The 26,503-nt window shown below is 40.5% G+C and overlaps 1 protein-coding gene across 2 annotated transcripts in view; it reads right to left on the reverse strand.

Annotated features, from left to right (window-relative positions):
* The window catches only part of ATRNL1 (attractin like 1), a 618,199-nt gene that overhangs the window by 398,124 nt on the left and 193,572 nt on the right, over window positions 1–26,503 (reverse strand). For both annotated transcript variants that reach the window (XM_068139299.1, XM_068139300.1), the window contains exon 21: window positions 2,990–3,042. In XM_068139299.1, coding sequence (XP_067995400.1) covers window positions 2,990–3,042 — 53 coding nt within the window. The remainder of the gene's footprint in view (window positions 1–2,989; window positions 3,043–26,503) is intronic.

A 26,503-nucleotide genomic window follows, 5' to 3' on the forward strand; every position in this document is an offset into this window, starting at 1 on the left:
AAGATGGCTAAACTCAAGCATATGAGAAAGGCCCTTACCACACAGCAAATTATTAGCTGCATTCCCAGTTTTGTACCGTTCACTAATTCTAGGTGCTAGAAACAAATGTGCCTGCATTTTTACTTCTCATAACCTTATGTTACTCATAAGTATATATAATTTGGTTTTCCTCAGTATTTTCCTCCCTCCTGAGCAGTAACTATTCCTTGTGGGGTAAAAGGGAAGAATATTCTTCACTTAAAAGAGAAGTGAAGCAGCAACGTCAGTGTCTAATGAGAAAGTTTCTCACAGAGCAGTGAAATAAGCATAGAAAAATGTCATTCAAATCTTCTCTTGCATAAGAGTGAAACATTTCTTTAAACAAATTAAAGCCTGTGTTAAATTCATATTTTTAAATACTTGTATAGATATGAAATTGGAGCATCTCTTTAGGCATCCAATCCCCCAGTACCTGAAGGGGGCCTCCAAGAAGGCTGGAGATGAACTGATTACAAAAGCCTCTAGCAACAGGATGAGGGACAAGGGTTTAAATTAGAGAAGAGTAGATTTAGATCAGATGTCAGGAACAAGTTCTGCACCATGAGGGTTGGGGAAAACTGGAACAGGTTGCACAGGGAGATAGTTTAGGCCCCATCCCTTGAGATATTTAAGGTCAAGCTTGACGAGGCTCTAGGCAACTTGATCTAGTGGATGTCATCCCTGCTCACTGCAGGGGGGTTGGACTAGATGACCTTTGGAGGTCCCTTCCAACACAAACCATTCTAAGATTCCATGATACTACGTCCCTGCTTACCACAGGGGGATTGGGAGGTGGTGGAGTCGCCGTCACTGGTGGTGTTCAGGAGGAGACTTGACAGGGTGCTTGGTTACATGGGTTAGTTGATTAGGTGGTGTTGGGTGATAGGTTGGACGTGATGATCTTGAAGGTCTCTTCCAACCTGGTTTATTCTATTCTATTCTATTTTAGATGACTTCTAGAGGTCCCTTCCAACACAAGCCATTCTCTTACTTTAGGGCATGATTTAGCAGGTAATGGATGGTGCTGATAAGCAACTGTCATTGAAATCTTAGGTCAGTCAGTTATTAACAAATTAACAAATTCTTTCCCATTATGATGCATCAGCCACTAAATATAAGAAATACAGAACTCCATTATTTTAAATTAGCACAAGTTCCTCATTACCTCCAGATAAAAGAGCTCTGAAAATCATCCAAATAGAATGCTTTAAACTGAAATTCTTAAAAGAATATTTCTCATTCCAGAACAAGAAGATCTTTAAAATATTTTGAATCTGACAGAAGATAAATAATAGTAGTGAGTTAAAGGTGAAAGAGTATCTTGAATACAGTACAATTTGCCTCCAACATGATTTATAGACCCAACCAGCAGCATGATAGGAAAAAAAATAAGGTTTTTCATGCAGGTGCCTGAGGTCTACAAATCTCATTACTGTCATTTCTTCTTCATCTCTTCAATTTAATAATGTTTACTTTTAAAGGACAAAACAAATGCTGATACACATATCCCAAATAACTGGTATAGCACTCTCTTGGTGGTATGAATTTCTCATGTACTCATTATCTGGCTTTAAATCAACACAATTCATAAAATTCACAGAGATAAACATTCATTCTTCTAAATACTGCAGGTTTTGTTTTGAAATAAAGACAGACATTCTTAGGCAAGAAAGAGCAACTGGAATTGCACTTATTAAGCCAGTGGTATATTCAGAACACAGATATAAGGAGCATTTTCAGCTTGATCTATTTTATATAAACTGTCAGTGTCAATAGTATCTTTAAAATACCATATTTTAATATCATCTTCCAGTTTAAAGTATCACATTTGAAATTGTCTGTGAGGACAAACAAACACAAGAAAACCCCAACAACCACCCAAAACAACAAACCCCCCCCCCAAAAAAAACCCAAACCAACAATAAACCAACCCCTGCCAAATTAATATCTATCAAGAGGAATAAACATTTTAGGCTTATGGATATGCCATCATCAGTAATATAGCGTGTATCTATTTGGTTCTCCTAAAGATACCTTGCAGACACAAACCACTTAAGGTGGGAAAAAAAAATTAGTAAGGAAAATAAATGTTCACTTCTTAGGCAAATGATGCCTTAAACCAAAGATTTTATGTACATTCTAAAATAAAATGCTAAAAATCAAGGCCAAAGATCCAAATGGATGCTATAAATACAATCAGAGACATGTCTTCATGTAAATTTCAGTTTGAGGTAGGGATGATGTTAGTAAACAGTAGGCAAATGGATCCAGTTATCTGACATCAAGCAGGTATGTGCAAAAGCCACAGAAGTTAAAACAGTGCTCTCCATCATCCCATACACTTTTATGATGATTAAAATTACTGTTTACCATAGATATCAGTGCAGCAAAACTGTCACAGCTCGCTAAGGGATTTCTTTCACATGCACAATAAGCATTCCCATCCTTCAAGTCTTTCACTGTGACTATCAGAAACATAAGGCTCTAAAGTAGATTTGCCAGAGGCGCCTTTTTTACAACAACAAGAACACGGAGACAACACACAGTAACATTTTATGATACTCTGGAGAGCAGCTGTGTATCACATCCCTGGGATGCAGGCTGGCTAGACCATTCAGAATGTCCCCAGGAAATAGTGCTGTTTAGCCTGTTTGCATTTCCCCACCACAAATTCTGCCTTTTAAACAGTCACACAGCTACATACTCCTTATGTTGAGAGAGAGGATAACCCAGTGGCTTGGTCAGTCCCTCTCATCTAGGCATAACCTCTGGTAGACTTCAATTGGCATTCTCCTGGACAAATGGAGAGGCTCTCAGTGGTACATTTTATTTTTTCAACCAAAATATCAGCTTCAGAAAACTATCAGCTTATGAAAACTATTACTTTTTCTTCCCCCCCCAAGGAAATTTAATTATTACATAATATGTAAACAGCATTTAAGTACTGAACATGAAAAATACAAGTACTCACAGTAACACGTTCCCCTGAGTGGATTTCCAAGATACCTATTTTCAGAGTCACAGCTGCAGGGGACAAAAGAAAAAAAAAAAAAGACAAAACCAAACATTCCCATTAAACACAGCATAGTTTTAATCAAAATGGAGCTAGAATATTTATTTCACATAGCATGGGTTTCATTACAAGTAGCACAAATACATAAAAATATGAAGTATTTGATATAGTTCTTAATTAAGGCATTCTACTTTCCAGAGGCACCTCTCTATCCTCTCTTCTTATAAAAAAAAAAGCCAGTGACCAGGCTCTTGACTTCAGTCATGTCCTTAAAGTCAGTGCCTATTGTAAGACTTACCACAAGTGGTACTTTTCCATTAATGAACAAAAGAGTCAGGCAGGGAGGCAGAGCAAGGGATCTCTAATTATCCATGTTGCTTCTCAGTCTGGTTTTGATCCCTCTACTGGCTCTCTCCAAGAGAACAGCTGACCATCAATCAGGGAGATCACTCACTGCAGAAAATGTTTCTCACAGAATCATAGAATGTTAGGGGCTGGAAGGCACCTCAAAAGCTCATAAAGTCCGACCTTCCTGCCAGAGCAGGATCACCTATAACAAGTCACATAGGAACACATCCAGGAGGGTTTTGAATATCTGCAAAGAGGGAGATTCCATAACCTCCCTGGGCAGCCTGTTCCAGTGCTCTGTCACCCTCACAGGGGAAAAAAATTTCCTCATATTTATGTGAAACTTCCTATGCCTCAACTTGCACCATTGCCTCTTGTGCTGTCATTGGGCATTTCTCTAACATCTACAGTCCTGAAACACCACCAGACCAGGCTTCATATTCTGAGACAAATTTCCACACTTCTTCATGCCGTGCCCTTCAGGAATAGAACACATACTCTCCATTTTCAACCACACAAGCAACAATGCACCCATCACATTCTTTCCACCCCCTTAAATAAATTAAAAAAATAAATAACCCATAACAACAACAAATTAAAACCAAACAAATAAATACCCTTAAGCATAAAATAAATTAATACATTTACAAAGCACTACAGAACACCTAGAGGTGATCCAAGGCTATGGTGTCTGCCCTAGAAAGATGAGTCCTAAGCTATAGAACTGCAACCTGTCTCTAGGGCCTGAAGTTGTAGCTGTATATGAAGCTCTAAGCACAGAAGTGCCTGGGTTGTTTAGCTTCTCCAGATTTCAGAGGCAATTGCTTCTCTTCGTTGACCACCTAGGACAGCAGGTGAAATTTAGACTGAAATCAACATTCTGATGCTGCTTACAAGACAGGCACATTGTAAAGAGCTGGAGAAGTATCTTTCTTATTGATAAGATATATAGCTATTTTCAGAGACACAAAATAGCCTCCAGAATTCCACAGTGATCAAGTTGATTTATGTAACATTTCTCTAAAAATGTCAAGTACCTTAACAGAAAATTATTATCCTCCTTTTGGTTTTCCAGACTATTCCACAGAAGACTCCAGCAAGATTATAATGTTTCTATTAAATACACAGAATGATCCATAAACCAAAATGAAAGCCTATCCCTGCCTATATAAATTACGTATAAATATTTTCTCAGAGGAAATTTGAATCATTTAATAGTTCAAAATGCCTTTTTCATTACTTTTTTCCTAAGAAACTTAAACTGCAAGGAGATAGAATCATAGAATCAATAAGGTTAGAAAAGACCTCAGAGAGCAAGTCCAACCTATTACCTAACACCTCATGATAACTAAACCATGGCTCCCAGTGTCACATCCAATCCTTTTTTGAACACCTCCAAGGACAGGGACTCCACCACCTCCCTGAGCAGCACATTCCAATGGCCAATTACTCTCTCTGTGAAGAACTTTCTTCTCACCTCGAGCCTAAACTTCCTCTGGCACAGCTTGAGACTGTGTCCTCTTGTTCTGTCACAGGTTACCTGGGAAAAGAGACCAATCCCCACCTGGCTACAACCTCCTTTCAGGAAGTTGTACACAGCAATAGGGTCTCCTCTGATCCTCCTCTTCTCCAGGCTAAAAAATCCCAGCTCCCTCAGCCTCTCCTCATAGGGCTTTGTGCTCCAGACCTCTCCCAGCCTCATTGCCCTTCTCTGGACATGTTCAAGAGTCTCAATGTCCTTCTTAAATTGAGGGGCCCAGAACTGGACACAGTACTCAAGGCATGGCCTAACCAGTGCTGAGTACAGGGGCAGAATGACCTCCCTGCTCCTGCTGGCCACACAATTTCTGATGCAGGCCAGGATGTCATTTGCCTTCTTGGCCACCTGGGTCAGTAATAATACTGGTCTGCCTGACATTCTTGTTACTGAACACCACAAAACTAACCAAATTCTTCAAAGAACAGTTTGCTGCTTAAACACATAAGGCTTGTTAAAACAGACTCGTGTCTGAAAGTGTCTTCAGGTTGACAATTATAAAAGAAAAAGCTAAGGAAGAAGGGGATGTTCTCTTACCCCTCTATTCTGCCCTGGTGAGACTGCACATGGAATATGTTTTCCAGTTTTGGACTCCTCAATTCAAGAGAGACAGGGATCTGCTGGAGTCCAAAGGAAAACTATGGAGATGATGGTTGGACTTGAACGAAAGACTAAGACACCTGGGGGTGTTTCGTCTGGAGAAGAGAATACTGAGAGGGGATCTTATCAATGTCTATAAATAGCTGAGGGGTGGGTGTCAAGATGAAGGTGCCAGTCTCTTTTCAGTGGTGCCCAGTGACAGGACAAGGGACAGTGGGTACAAATTGGAACACAGGAGGTTCCACCTCAACAGAAGGAGACACTTCCACATGGCGAGGGTGACTGAGCACTGGAATAGACTGCCCAGAGAGGTTGTGGATTCTCCTTCACTGAAGAATTTCAAAACCTGTCTGGATGCATTCCTGTGCTGCCTCCCCTAGGTGATCCTGCATTGGCAGGGGGGTTGGACTGGATGTTCCTTTCCAACACCTAACATTCTGTAATTCTGTGATCATTTTTGAATGTGGAGTTCAAAAGTATTTCCTTTACTTGAATATAGGACTGTCACACAAATGAGGCAGTATATCATGACACAAATTAAAACGTGATAGAGATTACAGTAAGGAGAATTTTTGAAGGAAGAATTATGGGTGGTTTTTATTCTGAATTCTTTCAGAGGCAAAGCAGAATATTAGATTGTGGTAGTTTTAGGCTACACCTTTAAAATTTTTCACAGATCATGAGCAGAAAAGTAATAAAATGTAAATAAATCACTATTGGGTGTGAAAAAGAAAACAGAGATGATTCTAAACTATTTCACTGGAGAGATATCTATCAGTGAAGGGGGAGGGGGGGAATTTCAACCCACCACATAGATACAGGCAGTATTCACAATATACTGAGGGTTTATACCAGAGCACAAAAGTATATTTTAGATAATTAACTGTGTCTTTTCTCACACAAAACAAGAACTTTCCCAGAAGGCAAGAAACTTGCCCTGCTGCTCAGTGGTAATAACACTGATTTATAGACGACATGGATGAGCAACATCTGACCGTCAGTAACAGCAAACTGTACAACTTTCCATCAGGACACTAAAACAATTCCACTGTGAAATCTCCCTGGGTACAGCACTGGCCTGAGATGAACTGACCCAGGGTCTAAAAGATGCTTAGCTTGCTCCTGACACAAACCAGGATTTTTTTTTTCCTTTTTTGTTTTAAAGTCTTGAAAACATATTTTAAAAAGAAAGCTGTTTCCATTTAGCTACCATTCTAACAAGATGAAACCATCTCCTGTGGATCAACAATTACCAGAACCCAGGGATTGACAGTGTCACATGTACCATTTTTGGATTTATATTTCTATTTACATTACAGAAAAGAAACCACCACAAATACCTACAAGTATCTATAAAATCCATCTAATGCATGACAGGTTTCACTACTTGGAAGAATATACAAAAGAAAGGTTAGAATAATAATATAGAATAATAATAATAAAAACCAGGTTGGAAGAGACCTTCAAGATCATCGTGTCCAGCCCATCAACCAATCCAACCCACCTAAACAACTAACCCATGGCACCAAGCACCCCATCAATTCTCCTCCTGAACACCTCCAATGATGGTGACTCCACCACCTCCCCAGGCAGCCCATTCCAATGGGCAATCACTCTCTCTGTATAGAACTTCTTCCTAACATCCAGCCTAAATCTCCCCTGGTGCAGCCTGAGACTGTGTCCTCTTGTTCTGGTGCTGGCTGCCTGGGAGAAGAGACCAACATTCGCCTGTCTACAACCTCCCTTCAGGTAGTTGTAGTGAGCAATAAGATCACCCCTGAGGCTCCTCCTCTCCAGGCTAAGCAACTCCAGCTCCTTCAGTCTCTCCTCATAGGGTTTGTTTCCCTCACCAACTTTGTTGCTCTTCTCTGGACTTGTTCCAGCATGTCAACATCCTTCCTAAACTGAGTGGCCCAGAACTGGACACAGTACTCGAGGTGTGGCCTAACCAGTGCAGTGTACAGGGGCAGAATGACCTCCCTGCTCCTGCTGGCCACACTGTTCCTGATGCAGGCCAGGATGCTATTGGCCCTCTTGGCTGCCTGGGCACACTACAGGATCATGTTCAGCCTACCATCAACCAGTACCCCCAGATCCCTCTCTGCCTGGCTGCTCTCCAGCCACTCTGACCCCAGCCTGTAGCACTGCATGGGGTTGCTGTGGCCGATGTGCAGAACCCGGCACTTGGATGTGTTCAATCTCATGCCATTGGATTCTGCCCATCTGTCCAGCCTGTTGAGGTCCCTCTGCAGAGCCTCTCGACCCTCCAGCAGATCAACTCCTGCCCCCAGCTTGGTGTTGTCAGCAAATTTACTGATGATGGACTCAATGCCCTCATCCAGATCATCAATAAAGATGTTAAAGAGGATGTGGCCCAGCACTGATCCTTGGGGCACACCAGTAGTGACTGGCTGCCAGCTGGATGTGGCACCATTCACCACCACTCTCTGGGCTCATCCCTCCAGCCAGTTCCTAACCCAATGCAGTGTGTTCCCATCCAAGCCCTGGTTAATACAGAATACTTTCCAATGTACAAGTATTCATAAGTATTCATTTAAATCCAAATAATTAGCAATTCCCTAACAATTATTGAAGTGACCTTCAAGAATCTTGGAGCAAATGGCAATGCAATTTTACAGACCAGCCATTTCAGTTGTTTCAGGATCATGCATGAAGAAATTAATATGCATAGTTTAAAAAGAAAAGTGATTTACACCACAGCAAAGTATTTTGATTTCTTATCACATGTATTGCACTTCCTTATTATCATATATATCATGCTTGCTTTATTGGGAGCCTCATGGAAGTCATTGTACTCAAAGGAGCTAGTGGGCTTGGGCAAGGCATCTCTGATCCACAGACCCTTGTTCTTCAGGCTTGAGAAACTCACCTGTGAGCACAAGCAGCTGCTGTAAGGGAAGGTGCTGGAATGCCCCATGCCAGCCTGTGCTGTGTGCTGGTGGGTGCTGTCAGAGAGGACCTTCCAGCTTGTCAGGAAGAGCTAGTTGGGTTTGTTTTTACACATGATAAAAGGCACTGTGGTACAGGAGAGAGGAGACATCTCTCCATAGATGGGATCTGTGCAGCACACCAGAGGGCAAAATCCATGCTGAGTCCATCCAATCCTACATGCACATGCACAGGGTTCCCAGCACCTGAAAGGGTGCAAGATTTATCTGCTTTCTATATTCCTCTTTCTATTCCATCTTAATAAAATGGGTAGTTTATTATGCCATGTGTTGCTAGGTCTTACTGAGATACAGAAAGAACCCTGTACCACTTCCCTTATGCTTCTTCCTCTGTCTCTTGGTGCAGAACACTTTCATAGCCTATATAAAGCATAGCATGAGCTGGAGTTCTTTAACTAGTTAGGGACACCTGCTTTAACTCAAATGAAAGATGTTAGTTAAACAGTTTTCAGTGGAGTGAAAAGATACAGTCCTAATCCTATTAGTTTAATCTGAAATTATTCACGTGAGTATGCATGCTAGGTTCTGAATAAAGTCAGTTTTGTCTTTTAATCCTATTTCATTAAGTATACAACATTGCTCTGCATTAGTCACTAATTATGATTCCAGTTACAAAATCTCCTATTCACTGCATTATTTCCTTATGAGCTTTACTCATTATAGTAATTTCTGTACCTTTTGCAAAAGCCAGCACACATTTGACCATATGTGAAGCATAATATATGCCTCATATCTGTGAAATGGGAGCCACACTCTTTATTTTATGTGCTATAGGGCTATGATCATTTGCTTTAAGTGGTAATAATGACTGAGCAGTTCCACCCTGGCAGGACTCCAAAGACACTGCTCCCATTTACAAGGACAAATGGAGGAAGGTTCCTACCAGATTACATACAAGTTCTATGGTTTGTTCCAATACAAAAGTATTCCATTCATCAAGCTCACTGACCTTCTGATGGCCTACCATTAGCAGTTATTCCCCAACCTCTCCCTCAATTATCCTTTCACAACTGAACCAATTTCTTTCACTTTCTTGTTCTCTCCTTGGATTCCCTGGGAGTTCAAAGTAGAAATCATGGACAAATGCATTGTAAAAAAAAGTACATTTTTTTCATATTTATCACCAAGTGAATAATAATTTCTGGCTTTCTCTAGACACCATAAATGTCTCCAATGTCTCTTACATTAAGGATTTTATGCAATACTGAGAGTTTACAAATTGCCCTTTGTTGAAGTTCAGCAGTTGAGGAATATGTATATGTCTCATTTTATTGTGCTTACTGATCTCTGCCTTAAGGAAGTATATGCAGTCAAGCTTCTCACCTAAAGAAAGCCTTCAGTTTTGTAGACTAGTGATTCGAACACGTGGAAATCTTCTCCTAACAGTCCTTCCAACCTTGGATCATGAACACAGGATTTTCTGCAGCTCTGCATCATCACTAGTTGGTAAATGTTTTCTTTCAATGAAAAGTGAAGGAAAGAAGACAAGAGGGAGAAACAAGGAAGGAGTAACCCAATAAAGCTGGCTTTCCCTTGACTGAGTTTGTTTTTAATGCCAAGCTCTCAGAGGAGACAAAAATGTAAGTCAGGCCATTCTAAAAGACAATATCCTTTTATTTGGCCAATTCCCAGATGTGGTAGCTATATTTTGCTCTGGCTTAGGCCTGGTCTTGTCAATTCTATTGAGTAGATACATGTCTATACTGTTCAACTTCTGCTCAACTTCATTACACCCTTTAATTCTCATTGTATTCCCTGTCTAGCCAGTGGTCTTACTCCTGCTGGCCTCCATTCCCAGTTCAGCTCCTGATCAACTTGCTGGTCTTGTACAGCAGGCTCCTGCTTACATTCTATATTCCTGCTCTGATGTTATGGGGGTTTTGAATAATGGAACACTATTTAACATAATTTGGTTACTTGGAGCATCTCATAACCAAAGTTCAAACAGTGCTTGTAAAGTTAAATTTAAGACTTCTCTAGTCATTATATAGTTTAGTGGTCATGGCAGTTGGGTTACAGTTGGACTCAACAATCTTAAAGGTCTTTTCCAACCCTAATGATTCTATGATTCTATGTAGTTAAGCCTGAGGCATCATAAGTGGACTATGAAGCATTACTACATACTACTATATATTACTAGATCCTCAGCACTAAAAACATAGTCACAGTGCTGTGACTGCAGTTTTTGCAGATATTTATGAGACAGTTGATTAAGCTTTAATAATAACAATGTAGTAACACTGAACTCAGCACAATTCACACAAAGGCATTTACCCTGCTCGCTGCTTACTCCTCCTTGAAACTTCTGCAAAAACTTTCTATTCTAAAAGCAGCTTCCCAGCAATGAGGAAATTAGTTAATGCAATTGGCTGTAATTCATAACATTTTGAAAGTGATGCCACAGAAACTGCAGAGTTTCGGCTCAAGAGAAGTGACTAGTGAATGAAAACACTACTTTCAGCTATTCACGGGATATTAACTAGTCCAGAACAGTCACTGACTGATAACTGGAATTCTGATTCACCCTTGTATCTGGATGGAAAAGAAAAAAAACTAATCCCAAAGCCTTGACTTAGGCCTGCTTGGTTTCAGTACCTTTTACACAGAACTGCCAAAGAGCAGCCATATCTTCTAACCATCAAAGATTAAACAGAGTCACCAGCAACAGAGTTAGACAAGACTAGAATAAACCAGGTTGGAAAAGACCTTTGAGGTCATCAAGTCCAAGCTATCACCCAACACCATCTAATCAACTAAACCATGGCACAAAGTGCCTCATCCAGTCCCCTCTTAAACACCTCCAGTGATGGTGACTCCACCACCTCCCTGGGCAGCCCATTCCAATGGGCAATCACTCTTTCTGGGAAGAATTGCTTCCTAACATCCAGCCCAGACCTTCCCTGGCACAGCTTGAGACTGTGTCCTCTTGTTCTGCCACAGGTTGCCTGGGAGCAGGGACCAACCTCCACCTGGCTACAACCTCCCTTCAGGTAGTTGTAGAGAGCAATAAGATCTCCCCTGAGCCTCCCATTCTCCAGGCTAAGCAACCCCAGCTCCCTCAGCCTCTCCTCATAGGGATGTGCTCCAAACCCCTCCCCAGCTTTGTTGCCTTTCTCTGGACATGTTCCAGCAAGTCAACATCTTTCCTAACTGAGGGACCCAGAACTGGAGTTAACGCTATGCCAGCCTGCCTCATGTATTGAGAGTTCAACTACATTCAAAAGACTCAGAAGCATCACCATTCTTCTGCAGAAGTGCTAAGATTCAGGTGTGATAACTGATTTCAGCTGATATATTTAATGAAAAATAGGCACTGCCTGAAAGGTTCACAAGTACTTTGTGATTTTCAGACAACAGATTTGTTGAATTGTTAACTATTATTGTATGTTTATCTTGCTACTGTAGTGTTTATTTTCCTGCAGTGAAACACACTAATTAATAATCTATAAATGCAGATATATCCCTCTTATAGTTAAGGGTCTGCTTCTTGACTATATTGACACTGCACTGCATTGTCCCAATGTTCACCATTTAATATTTATTTAATATTAAGGTATGTGAATAATTATCTGAAGCATTTTTGGTCCTAATGTAGGAATTGGATAGTTTCACTTCTCCCAGTGCCAAGATCCTTCCAGTCATGAGCAACCTTTCAGCTTTGGATATAAAGAATTATCAGGCTGCCTTTTAAGATAATGATAACCTAAAAGGGTAAAAAGGTACAAGATGAATATTTCCAGTTAGGATTTTTAATAACATGGGGGAGAGATTTATGTCTCCTCTTGTAAGTGCATCTAATAATGTCTGGAGAAAATGTTTTTTCTGCAGATTACTTGGTCTTCTCTTCATATAAGTCATTAAAAAGGCCTAGACCAGCAATACATTTATATATTTTATTTTTTTTTTCCAATCTAGGCTGATCTCACCAAAAGGAAAACAAAACCATTCCAGCTTCATAAGCAAAATTTCATCCTCCAGATTTCCCTTATGGTATTCAAATTATTTTTCCCAGCAAGGTCAAGAACAATTAGTATTATAAGGGTTTTATACAGTCTTTGAAGTAATGATATTTCAAATCACTCAAAACATTGCACTACAGGAGAAAAACTTTCAAACAACACTTAGGTTGGACACGATGATCTTGAAGGTCTCTTCCAACCTGGTCTGGTCTATTCTATTCTACAGTGCTAATGACGTGTTCTAATAAGAAGATGAAGCATATTCCAGAGGTGCATGTATATTAGATAGTGCAATTGTCAAGCTATCATTCTTACTTTCAGGAAGGCAAAACTCTATGGCTATCACATTCTATTTTCAAAGAACTTTTGGTATTCCTACATGACTAAGGATTTTCTGACTAGATAGTCAGAAAATACGTCCAGATGTTTACTTATAATTTTTTCCTGTGGCATTGAAAGAACCTCACAAAGAATCAAAGTTCCTCCTTGAACAGCAATGAATGGTGAGCCTTCAAAAAAAGACCATGAAGGACCCATGGGAGTCTGATCATTAGAAACCAAGTATGGAGGCATGGCAGTTTCCAGACTCCTAGCTCCCTTCTTGCCCTGCTGGTCTTTAAAACCACATTTTTGTCCTTCAGACCATTTCAGGATCTATAAACCTGTCCCTTATGTTGTTCTGATGTGTTCTTTTCCTGCCCACAATAATTTTCTCTACCCTTTCCCCATATGGTTAAGTCTATCAAACTCATGCCTTACTCCCTATCATGGTTCCATCCTAACCATGCCTGGCCTCCTCTGAAGTCCTTTTTAATATCTAGGATATCGATCCCATCTAATCTGCAGCATCTTTTATTTTAACTTTATTAAAAATATATATACACCAATCCAAGAGATACAGAAACATCTGTTAAGAACAGAGCATGCAAAAGAGTAGAGGTGGTTGGAGAAAGTATGAAGATAAATACACACAGTCACTTTTCTCTGTTCCCCTTCCTATGAAGGGCTGCAATCTACATTAGTCCACCAGAGCACAATATTGTGAATTTCCTGGAGCAGAGATGACACTGATACTTCTTTATGAAGTGTCAAATAAGTGGGGGGAAAAAAACATTACTATGTTGCAACAACAATACTGTCTCTGCCAACAGGTCCAGTGTTGACTGACTCTTCTTAAAAGGAATGGCTGCAAAAAGGGAAAGAAAAGTTGACTAACATGACAGCGAAGTCTCTTCTTCCAGGCAACCAGAAAAAGAGGACACAGTCTCAATCTGTGCCAGGGGAGGTTTAGGCTGGAGGTGAGGAAGAAGTTCTTCACAGAAAGAGTGATTGGCCACTGGAATGGGCTGCCCAGGGAGGTGGTGGAGTCACCATTCCTGGAAGTGTTTAAGAAGAGACTGGATGAGACAGTGCCATGCTTTAGTTGATTAGATAGTATTGAGTGATAGGTTGGACTTGATGATCTCAAAGGTCTTTTCCAACCTGGTTAATTCTGTATTCTGTATTTCATGACAGGAATCCTGGTCTATCAGTCTTGATCCTGATTTTGATGTTTACCTTGGTTTTGATAGGCAGGCTGTGGAGTTCTACCATGAAAAGCGATACTTGCTGCTGTGGGAGTACAGCACTGAAAGGAGCCTCTGACTCTGCAAGTAATCTCAATGACTCCCCAATGGACAACTCACAGTACAAAGCATTTTTCAAATTCACAAAATCTCACCCTAAGTGACAACAGAATGGGGGGGCTGGGAGGGGAATTTTAAAAACAGGAAAGAAAAAGAAAATATAGCTAGCACAAGAACTCTAGTGATGTAAGTTGTGACAGATGAGAGAGTTCTTGCATCCCAGACAGGAGTGACTGCAAAAGTCAACACTCAAAAGGCTATTTTATGGTACAAGCCCTCAAAGATTCAATCCCTCTACAAAGGGGCTATAAGCCAGCAGCTTAAGTTGGGCTTCCAAGTAGTAACTGATATCCTATATTTTGTAAGCATCATACTAGATGCTTTAAGCAATTATTGCTAGAATTACCCATGATGTTGTGACCGTTTGACGCTGTCCCCTTAAGAAAGGGAATATGGTGGATGGAAGTTGGTAAACTAAAAGAAGGATCTAAACTAATTTCATTGGTAGAGTGGGAGGAAGCACCTTCTGAACTGGGAGTGCAGGAGGGTATACTGGGCATTCCGGCACTTTATCTTCGGTCCTTCTTCCGCTCCTCCACCAAGCAGCAGCTCTCTGTGCTGGGCTTTCAGCCAAGGCTTTGGCCTTGAAACTGATAAGCTACCAAGGCCTGTATTAACTGCTTTCCAATTAACACACAACTGCTTATAATTTTTTCTTCTTTTCTCTCTCTTTTCTAACCTGCTCTGGGGAAAAGGGGAGAGAGGGGGAAGCGGAGGTGGGGAGCCCCCTCAGCAGAGGGGGAACTCTCATTTCTCTGCTACTCTGTTGTATATCCTTGTAAATATTGTAAATTTGTATATATTTCCCTGCATATCCTATATTGCTTTGTAAATATACAGCTCCACTGCTTTGCTAATTCAGCTGTGAGTCTTTTTTCCCCTTTCCCTTCAATTTTCTTTCCCTTTACTTTACAGGGGGGAGGGAGGAGGCTTTTGGGCCTTACCCTTCCAGCCCTACAACAGATGTATGTATTACACTAGGTATGATCAGTTATTTTACAAGAAAGGAGGTGCATGGTTTGCTTCCTGGGCTATGCCAAGAGCAACAAACTCATCCAATCATTCTTTGTATTTAACATGTTTCAAAGGATTCCAAGATTTATCACCTTCCCATAGGTATTCCAGGGAGATCAAGACAGGTTGTCTTTTTAAAAGCTTTCAGGGCAAAATTTAGTTTGTGTTCCAAAGAAGCAAACACTGGCTTCTGAAAACATGGAATACTAACCAAAAAAAATTGATTTTAAAATATATATATATATATGAATTGTCAGAATGCAGTCCTAAAACAAAACTAACAAACAAAACCCCACACTTGTTCCCCTGAAATATGCTACTTCCAAAAGGCCATTCCTTGTAAACAGAAAACTCATTCTTACAGCTAGAAAATCCAAGCTGATTATTGCTTCCTGGTTTTTAACTAAACACCCTAGTGAAAAGAATAGCTTCTCTCTAGCAATGAGCCCCTGAGAAATGCTCAGGATCAAAGACTTCTATGATTTATTGTGACCAACTACTTGCCTCTGTGATAGCAACTATTAAAAGAAAGAAAGAAAGAAAAGAAAAAAGTGGTGTAGCTGAATGCTTTATCACAGCCATAGGACTGATGAAAGTGTAGATTATGGGGGGTGGGGGGGAAGTAAATCAGGATTAGAGAGTAGTGAAATTTACTAAACGAAGATCTTTGCTGACGTCAGAGAGAAATAAAGAGAACCCAGGAGCCATACAGAAATCCTGTTCAGTAATCCAAACCTACGGCAGAGGTGGGATATTACTGATGCAGAGATTGTGCAGTACCAGTTATGGCATAATCCCTTCACAAGTCTCTATTTCGCCAGCCTCAAGCGTTTCTATTTTCCATCCATCATTTTCTGACTGTCTGTTGGTTCGCTTCTTAACTCAAGCCTGCATAGGATAATAGGCTACAATTACATTAACCGCCTTTCATCTCAGTTTGAATTAAATTTGTTCTGCATGCCAGCATGAAAATCTGTCCCAAGTCATTTGGCTTAAGTCACAGAATAATAAACTCCCTCGGTCCAATAATTTAGCCAAAGGTGTTAATATTGTGAATATTCAGACATTTGCTTTCACTGAGAGATCATCTCAAAAATAGTACTTCAGAGAAAAACAGCTGCAATATTTGTCAGTAGGTTATGACAGTGGTTTTAAAATGATTTAAACTACAGTCCTATCCTCAGTTGTTCTCATGTTCCAAAGGTCTTTTATTCTCCACTTGTTTTCAGATTGGGTTTCTAATTTATGCAAAAGTAATAGTATAATCGGCAGCATTACCCACAAATTCGAAATGAAAAATAATTTAATGTCACTTCAAACACAATTCTGGTGACTGAGGTAGTCTATCATGTCAGAAAAAAGGGGGAAAGAAAAGGGAGGGGAAAGGAAGGCAGGCAGGAAAGAAGGCAAAAAGAGGAGGAGAGGAGGAGAGGAGGAGAGGAGGAGAGGAGGAGAGGAGGAGAGGAGGAGAGGAGGAGAGGAGGAGAGGAGGAGAGGAGGAGAGGAGGAGAGGAGGAGAGGAGGAGAGGAGGAGAGGAGGAGAGGAGGAGAGGAGGAGAGGAGGAGAGGAGGAGAGGAGGAGAGGAGGAGAGGAGGAGAGGAGGAGAGGAGGAGAGGAGGAGAGGAGGAGAGGAGGAGAGGAGGAGAGGAGGAGAGGAGGAGAGGAGGAGAGGAGGAGAGGAGGAGAGGAGGAGAGGAGGAGAGGAGGAGAGGAGGAGAGGAGGAGAGGAGGAGAGGAGGAGAGGAGGAGAGGAGGAGAGGAGGAGAGGAGGAGAGGAGGAGAGGAGGAGAGGAGGAGAGGAGGAGAGGAGGAGAGGAGGAGAGGAGGAGAGGAGGAGAGGAGGAGAGGAGGAGAGGAGGAGAGGGGAAAAAAAAGTACTTGGTCACATTTTCCACAAACAAGGAGGAGAAATCAACTGAGAGCATAGTGGAGAAATGCACTCTGAGGTGAATGCTCTCTTGGCAAGATCAGCATGGAATAAAAATCCATAGATTTCACCATACAATTCTAATTGCACAACATCCTAATGCATTATACTGTTTGTTGAGCATTCAGTGCATTTTGAGGTCTGTACTTGAATGACTCTGTGTTGCAGAAAATACCATATGATACAAACATAAAAACAAGAGATAAAGAGGTTTCTAGGTTGAAGAAATTAAGTGTCAAAGGTAAACGCTGAGGATCAGTACTCTAGGGTATTCATGGGTTCTCTTCTCTGGACTAACAAGCCCTAGGTCTCTCAGCCTCTCCTCACAGGGCAGTCTCCAGTCCTTTAATCATCCTCATAGCCCTCTGCTGGACTCTCGAGTAGACCCCTGCCCCTATTGAACTGGGGAGCTCAAAACTGGACATAACATTCCAGGAGAGGTCTCCCCAGGGCAGAGTAGAGGGGGAGCAGAACCTCCCTTGATCTGCTGGACACACCCCTCTTAATGCCCCCCAGGATACCATTGGCCCTCTTGGCCACAAGGGCACATTGCTATCCCATGGAGAATTTGTTATCCACCAGGACTTCCAGATCCTCCTCCATGGGACTGTACCTTCCCAGGTGCAGGACTCCACACTTACCCTTGCTGAACCTCATTAGGTTCCTCTCTGCCCAGCTCTCCAGCCTGTCCAAGTCTCACAGAATAGCCACACAGCCTTCAGGTATATCAGCCAAGCCACCCAGTTTGATATCATCAGCAAACTTGCTGAGCAGACTCTGTCTGCCCCCTCACTGACGAAGATGTCGAACAGGAGTGATCCCTGGGGGACTCCGCTAGTCCCTGGGGGACTCCAGCTGGACTCAGCACCATTGACCACCACTCTTTGGACTCTATTGTGTAACCAGTTCCTAATCCATCTCACTGCCTGTTCTTCTGTCCCACACTTCCTGAGCTTTGTCACAAGGATGGTATGGGAGACAGCATCAAAAGCCTTACTAAGGTCAAGGTAGACTACATCCATTGGTCTCCCTGCATCTAACCACTCAGTTACGACATCATAGAACACTATCAAATTAGTCAAGCATGATTTCCATTAGACAAGCATGATTTCAAATGTTTCAATTAGAAGAATCAACCTCTTGTGGCACAGTCACAGTCTCAAAGCAACCTTCAATGTTATCATAACTTTAACTGCATAGAAAAACTTAAGAAGATTGAGCAGATGATGAAAAACAGGCAGATACAATTCTCCAGAACTGTGCACAGGGGAAGGTCTAATCAGAGCTTCCACAGGGTAAATGTCAAACCATTTATTAAATCATGAAGTTAACTTAAAGCAAACACACAGATAAACAAAAACTACCACTATTTTTTCACAAAAGCAAGAACAAATGCAACAGACTAATGGTACAGGAAAGGTTTCATGAAAGTCAGTGACAAAAAGACATGAGCATTAAGGAGGAAAAAAAAGAAGTTTCATGCTTTCTCTCCTGCAAAAGGAGTGTTGGAGAATGTTTAAATAGAATAGAAAATGGTTTGCATCCTTAAGTATAAAACAACAATAAATGCATTTTCTTTTTGTCTTATTTTTTTAAGTAAAAAAGAAACTGACAAAAAATCATAATGAATATCTTCCCCAAAGCATGGATTTAACAAAATTCCCACTTCTGAGTCTTAGAGGTATTTTACTTTCCTGCGGATGGCACCGAAAAGCAGTGAAGTTGTTCTGTTTAGTTGCCTTATCATTTTTCCTTTTATTCATAACCACAGAGGAGGCAATCTTTCTGCTCAACAAGAAGGATTTCCTTCTTTCTTTTTATTTCTTACTTGCAATCATCATTTGTCTCCTCTAACATTACCTTGCCTCAAAAAAATCTTACATTTACCAAGTCCAGAAAGCAATAAACAAATAACAATAAAGAGACAGAAAATGAAGGAATGAAGAGAAGCAAAGCATCAAAAGTGGCTGGGAAGAAATTTCTGAACTAGTTTTGTGAAATGCTTGCTGCTACATAACAATTTACAATTAGCCTCCCAAGAGCAGGAGAAAGGGAAAACAAACTGTGTGTTCCCTAATCCACACCAAATCAGGGAAATAGCCCCTCTTAAGTAACAAGGTGTTGTTGAGTATTTATATGTTTATCTGAATCAGGCCCCAAATTTGTGATTAAATCAAGACTATACATAAGAAAGGATAAAATGACCTAAATGAGAAAAGGATTAGAAAGTTGTTTTAAAGCATCTGTTAAAAGTAATTGCTGCCTTCATCTCCTTCTGGACCCGGTAAAGTCTTATTTCCAGGCCAAGTTTATTTATTTATCTTTTCAAGTTAAACCTTCTTTATGAGCTCTGATTTATTAAATCTCTTCTAGTATATCTGACTGTTCCTTTACCCTTTCATTCTTACCACTCCTCTGTGAGCAGCCCAAAATCTTCTCTTCCAGGACAGCGTGCCACTTTGGACATATTTCTTATGACAGTCTGGCAACCTCACTACTCTCCCTTTGGCCTCCTGCTCTAATTTAGTGTTCCTAAATGTATTGTTGCTCTGTGCAACAGCAAGTGAAGGAAAAGTGTTGTGGCAAGTCAAATTTTCAGACCTGATTAAAAGTTTGCTTTGATTCTAAATCAGAGTCTTATCGCTATTTGAAGCAGCTTTTCTAGCTGAGCATTTCCTCTGACTTTTAGTGCTTTGTTCTTTTTTTAAATAGCTGAAAAATCCCTTTCCTCAAAATACAAAAATCATTGATGAACAACTAAAGCTGTAAATCAATTCTTCTGAAGTGATAATCTAATAAACCACTCAGGCTTCACTGTTGAAGTTCAGGATATCATCTGGGCTCCTGGATTGATATATGCCTTTGTAATCAAGCTCCCCAACCCCGTTATCTAATAAACTAGATAAAGAGTAACGCTTTCCAATGCATTGACAAAAATGCAGAGCTCAAAGCATGTAAAGGTTATGCAGCTTAATTTATATTTTATACTTTCTAAAGGTGATTCTTCAGTTCAAAAGAAGAAAAAAGTATTGGAGCATTCCTAAAATTAATACATTATCTTTCAGCTGGTGAGTACAGATAGGATAGGTCTTATGCTACTTGTTGTTGCCCTATCAACTATCATTCCCTGAAAATACCTTGCACAGGATGGAAAAACTTGGCCTTTGATGTCAAAGTTTGTTAGTTTATATTATAGAAGGTAAAATATTGCAGGTAGCTTTTGGTAACATTTTTCATATCTTTTCATAGTTTGTTTATTTTAGGTCACTCATGTGATAATCCAGGCTAAAACAAAAAAAGGCAAAGGAACATAAAAGGATGCTTATGTAAATATCTGTGCTTATATACAGTTAGCCTGCAGAATTCATTCTCTCAGGTAGATTATCTCCAGATTTTTAAACAGAAGTGAAACAAATATTCCTCTTAAAGAAACAAATCTGCATCAAGAATAATTATACAGGTAATCACATGAAAGTAACCATATGATAGGGTGACATGGAGTCACCATCACTGGAGGTGTTCAGGAAAAGACTGGATGGAGTGCTTGGTGCCATGGGTTAGTCAATTAGATAGTGTTGGGTGATAGGTTGGACTCAATCTCAAAGGTCTTTCCAACCTGGGTAATTCTATTCTATTGTATTTCACAGATCAACTACACAACAAGAATTTAACCCTATTTTTAAAACAGTTTTTAAAGCCTCTTCTTTTTCTGTAAGTTTCTAATTAAACTATAATTCAAACATCTCCGGTTTTCTAAGCAGCACTTTAAAATGTTGGATGCAATACATATATCTTCATAAAAGAATACAAATAATGGATCATGCTGTTATCCCACCACTAATACAGAAGCAGGTGTGACAGAAAGCTCTTCTAGCACTGCCTGTACTTAGGACATGGGGAAGCAACAACTGAGATGTAGAATTTGGGTGGAAAGAAGATATAAGAAAACCTGCATGATTTAGGGATTGTTTAGCCTGGAGAAGAGGAGGCTCAGGGGAGACCTTATTGCTCTCTACAACTATCTGAAAGAAGGTTGTACACAGGTAGGGGTTGGTCTCTTCTCCCAGGTAACCAGCACCAGAACAAGAGGACACAGTCTCAAGCTGTGCCAGTGGAAGTTTACGTTGGAGGTGAGGAGAAAGTTCTTCACAGAAAGAGTAATTGGCCAGTGGAACGTGCTGCCCAGGGAGGTGGTGGAGTCACCATTCCTGGAGGTGTTCAAAAAAGGATTGGACATGGCACTTGATGCCATGGTTTAGTTGTCAGGTGGTATTAGGTATTGGGTAGCAGGTTGGACTTGATGATCTCTGAGGTCTTTTCCAACCTGGTTGATTCTATGATTCCAGATGTCTGCACAGAAAACTGGAGAAGGATACATTTGTTGTAACTGGAAGGCTACCAAAACTGAGGACCATTTAAACGTGATTTAGCACAGTGTAATTGATTTGCTTAGTCTATACAATTACCAGCAGCTTTGTGAAGAAAGGAGAAGCAATGCATTTCTCACTCCTGTGTCTTAATACATTAATATATTTCTTAGTTCTATCTATGCACAGTTTTAATCCTTTATGTGCAAGCCTCTTTTAACACTCTCAGCAGCTACTGAAGCAATTGAAAACTTATAACTGGCAACAAAACAAAGGAAAATATTCTATCTTTAAAACCAGAAATATAACTATTGTAGCTAAATTTTCATCTATGTGTAAAAGATATACAATTGACTGCATGACAAAAAAAGAAAAACAAAACAGAAAATGAAAACAGAAGTAGAAAGATGTCAGATTACTTCTATTAGAGATCATAAGAAGAGAAGAAAAGCAATCTTTCCATCGCCAGGAGATTCCTCACACATAGCGCCACCAGTACCCATATGACCTAGCATTTCCTTATTGCTGAATAAAACCTGTTGTTTCTTCCCCTTTCTTAGTGAATAAAATGAATAACTACCACAAGGCAAAGCTGATAGATCTATCTAGCAACAGGGTTTTCATCACAGTGTAGATTCATTTCTTTTACTTATTTGGAAGGTTTTGAAAATAGATTTACAAATAAAACCAGGATGTGGCATTTTGAGCAAGCTGAGTGCTGAGCAGTCCCTATCAAGCAACATAAAGAGGCACTATTTTAATTTCAAATTCAGTTAAGTTCATAGCTTATAGAGAGCTATGAGCTTTTACACTGGTATTTTCTTTGCCCACTGTTACCCACATACTTGTACTGGCTTAATGACAAATTGATTAAATCAAATGTTTATAATCATAGAAATGTTATAATCACAGAATTGTTAGGGTTGGAAGGGACCTCAAGGATCATATAGATCCACCCTCACCTGCCATGGCCAGGGACACCTCACACTGCATCAGGTTGCTCACAGCCACATCCAGCCTGGCTGCAAAAGCCTCCAGGGAGGCTTTACCACCTCCCTGAGCAAGCTGTTCCAGTGTCTCATCACCCTCATGGGGAAGAACTTCCTCTTAACATCCAATCTGAATCTACACATTTCTAGTTTTGTTCCATTCTCCCCAGTCCTATCACTCCCTGACACCCTAAAAGTTCCTTCCCAGCTTTCTCATAGGCCCCCTTCAGATACTGGAAGGCCACAATGGTCCCAACTCCCTCAGTCTGTCCTCATAGGATAGGTGCTCCAGCCCTCTGATCATCCTCATGGCCCTTCTCTGGACACATTCCAGCACCTCCAGATCCCTCTTGTAATAGGGGCTCCAGAACTAGACACAGTACTCCAGGTGGAGTCTCACCAGAGTGGAGTAGAGGGGGAGAATCACCTCCCTCAACCTGCTGGCTATGCTTCTCTTGATGCAGCCCAGGATATAATTGGCTCTCTGGGAGCCAATATCAACTCTTAACAACCCTTGAACCAATTACTAATTACCATACTAATGATCTATCAGATGCAAATTATAAGTCCAGATCTACAGGGCACAATGTATAATATTTTATCTGAGGATTAAGTGCTGTGAGCATTGAAGCAGTTGTCAGGAGCTTTGAAGGGTCACAAACACTGTAGGATCTACTAAGTAGTTATGATTCACAGAATCCATACGTCATGATTAATTTAATTAAAAGCAATCAAGTGCTTGGATGACTGCACACATTAAACCTGTAGTCTTAAAGAAGGAAAACATCGATGTTCAGGGCACATCTACTTGAGAAAACCTCTTTCCCGTGGAATACAAACTGTCAGACAGATCTCTTCTCAATTCATAAGACGAAACAGTAGGCCTGAGCAAACAGAATCATAGAATCAACCCTATTGGAAAAGACCTCAGATCATCAAGTCCAACCTATTACCTAATACCTAACACCTCATGAAAACTAAACCACGGCTTCAAGTGCCACGTCCAATCCCCAGGGATGGGGACTCCACCACCTCCCTGGGCAGCACATTCCAACGGCCAGTTACTCTTTCCATGAAGAACTTTCTCTGTCAATGTATTTTTCCTGCTTGCAATATCTCTACAGTGAATCAAAAAATCATGATTATACTAGGTATAGAAGTATGTTCCCTGCAATGTAATTCCTGGGATAGCACAAGCCCTGACAAGAAAGATTGTCTCTTGAGCTTTAGCTTAGCCCTGGTCAAAATTATGTGATTGATTTGTTGGATTAAGAAGTATCAGTAACACAACCACTTTAAAGCTACCAAGGTGCTCACTCTAATATTGCAAAAACTGCTTTCAACAGAGAACAATTCTATGCTAATTAATATTTTCAGTTACCTGTCAATTAATAAAATCAGTACCAGCTTCAGATAATTCAACCTAATGTTCTTTAAAAGGCAATCTTAATACAGGTTCTATGAAAAATGTTATTTTCATTGTAAATGTTGCTTGAACACATTCTCTTCCTTAGAAAGGAAACCCTGGAGTATATAAGAAATTTGTGTTACACCAGTTACACTTAGTAAAGACATACAAGTTACGATGGTTAAATTCCAACTCACCTCCAGTTAGGTATATACTTCGAGTTTCCCACATATGGAAATAGTAAAGGAAAGAGTTATTTTGACAGGTAGTGCCTTAATATTTGTCTTTGTAAAATGGCTTGATATTTCAAGGCAACTTTACTGAACTAATTCCTATGTATGCTTTGTACTGGATTGAATTACAAAGCCATTTTATAGTTAAAATTACATTTGTTTTAAGAAAGCTCAAACTACATTCAATCAAGTCTAAAATAATGGATATTAACAACATACAGACATATTAAGTATTGACTATCAAATTCTACCACAAAGCATTAAGTTTATCTCTTTTGTTCTTGGTAGAAACCTGTGAGAGCCCAATGACTACTGTCTCAAAACAATGTGTTGCATACCTGGTCTGAATAGACAAGGTGTTGGCGTTAATAGCTCTAGGGAAGAGTTGGTGGCCTGGCAGAATAGCTTAACAATGAAGAGAATTTCTGAGAGGCAGGAATTCCCTCTTTCCTTATTTTAAAACAACGGCAACAGCACCACCGAAAGGCCAATAGCAGACATTGCACTGGAGCGCTCGCTGCTGTGCACACCTGAACACACACCTCTCTGCGATTTGGAGAGATTGCCACCCCCAAAAGGGTACAAAAGGACCACAATTTCCAGGGTCCACCTGCTGCATCTACCATAGAAGACACTGCAGGGCACATCTGCTTTGGACTATGCCTGTGAAAATGTCGCTGGATCCAAGCAGTGATATCTTGCCTAACTCATCTCCCTCTCTGTTTTTTTCTGTCCTTAGTCTTCCCATTTTCCCTCTGCTCCAGTCCAACCAAGCATCCTTAAGGAAAAAGTGACCAAGAGTTTCCATTAGATCTAACAAACCCAACTCATGAGCCACTTGGTGTTAGTTCCCTTTAATTTATTCCACAGGAACTTTTGAAACTTATCATGACCACCCCTCATGCCCAGGGTTGGCTCAGGACACTGGGTCATGATACAGCCACAGGAGAAAAGTTTGTATCTTCTTTGTACAGCTTCACAACTAATCTCCAGCTGTAGTAATCAACAAACTTGTCCAGCATCTGCTACTTAACATCTCACATTGGTGCCCATTTGTAAGTAATGAGCAGTTTCACTGCAGTGGGGCAGGAAGCAGCTGGTTAATTCAAAGTGCTTGCAGGGGGCAGGACGCCAATTGCAGCAGTACACCTTGGGATGGAGCTGCACACCCAGCACAACACCTCGCCTTGCAATGGAAAAGTGGGATTCCGGGGAAGTGAAGGGAGGGAGAAGGTTTACTTACTAATTTTTACAAAGCTTTCTCTCTCTCTGTCATGTGAGTAGCATGTGCTTACAACTTTGCCACATGAATATTTGCTTGTATGGCTCCATGTACCTGACGGCCATTCTGCCTTGTCTCCTGACTGGCGGCTTCTTGTTGCTGAAATCATGATCATGATCTGGCATCATTCTAAGAATTTTTTCAGTCACAATTTCTAAAATATGGACTGGTTCATCTTACCAGAAATTGAAAACTACTAACAAGAACCTGCTTGTTTATGAAACACCGGAAAACTGATGGCTTTATACAGTCAAATTTTAATACAGTCTTGATTAAGAGGACAACAACATCGCTGTAAGCTCTTCCTTTTCCTTTTTTCCTTTCTTCCCACCTCTCCCTACAAATGACAAACTGATCACCTTTCATAAGCCTCAGCCTCACTGGCTCTTAACTTCAATTCTAGTCCTGGACACAGAGAAGCATTCCCAGATGTCTTCATTGCACACCCCAAAGGATGCAATGCAGCATGATCTTGACATCATTTTCAACAGTTTGAACTGCAGAAAATAAGATAAAAATCTCAAACTGTCTACTCAACCTCCTGTGACCCTAAGACTGAGGCACTGTGCTATGCAGATACAGGCATTTCTGCCTCATTTAGCAGAAGGCATAATATCAGCTGGCCCAAGCCACAAGGCCTTTGCCCCCTCCTTAGCAGCACAGAAAAGAGCCTCAAAACTTCCCAAGTGCTTTCTACAAACAATCACAATCACAAAAGCTAAGGTCACAACTGTGTTGGATCACAAGAAATCAGACTCAATAAAGCAATTGCCCAGCAGTCATAACCTCTCTTCCTGTGCTCTTCCCAATAACTCTTCCATGTGGCACAGGCTATCCTCGTTTCTCTTTTTTCTGTCACTATCACTCCCAGTGCTATATTACCCCAGTCCAGACTCAATACATACCTAACTAAAGACAGAATAATTATCTTCAGCTTATACTGAGCTTTAAATAATCATGGATCTATTTCAGACCTAAAGAGATTGCAAAGTTGTCTATTCTTGGCAGTTTTGCTACTCGATTGTAATAAAAATAGTATGTAGAAGAATTACTTTGTCTATACAAGCCTAGACAATTGGAACTACAGCAACACCAGCTTTTCAGAAAAGAGGTTTGTTTTATGACACATGCCAAAAATAACCCCCATCAAACA

This window comes from Melanerpes formicivorus, unplaced genomic scaffold (genome assembly GCF_026170545.1).
Source record: "Melanerpes formicivorus ecotype bairdi unplaced genomic scaffold, bMelFor1.0.p_v2 SCAF_6, whole genome shotgun sequence".
Taxonomy (NCBI): domain Eukaryota; kingdom Metazoa; phylum Chordata; class Aves; order Piciformes; family Picidae; genus Melanerpes; species Melanerpes formicivorus.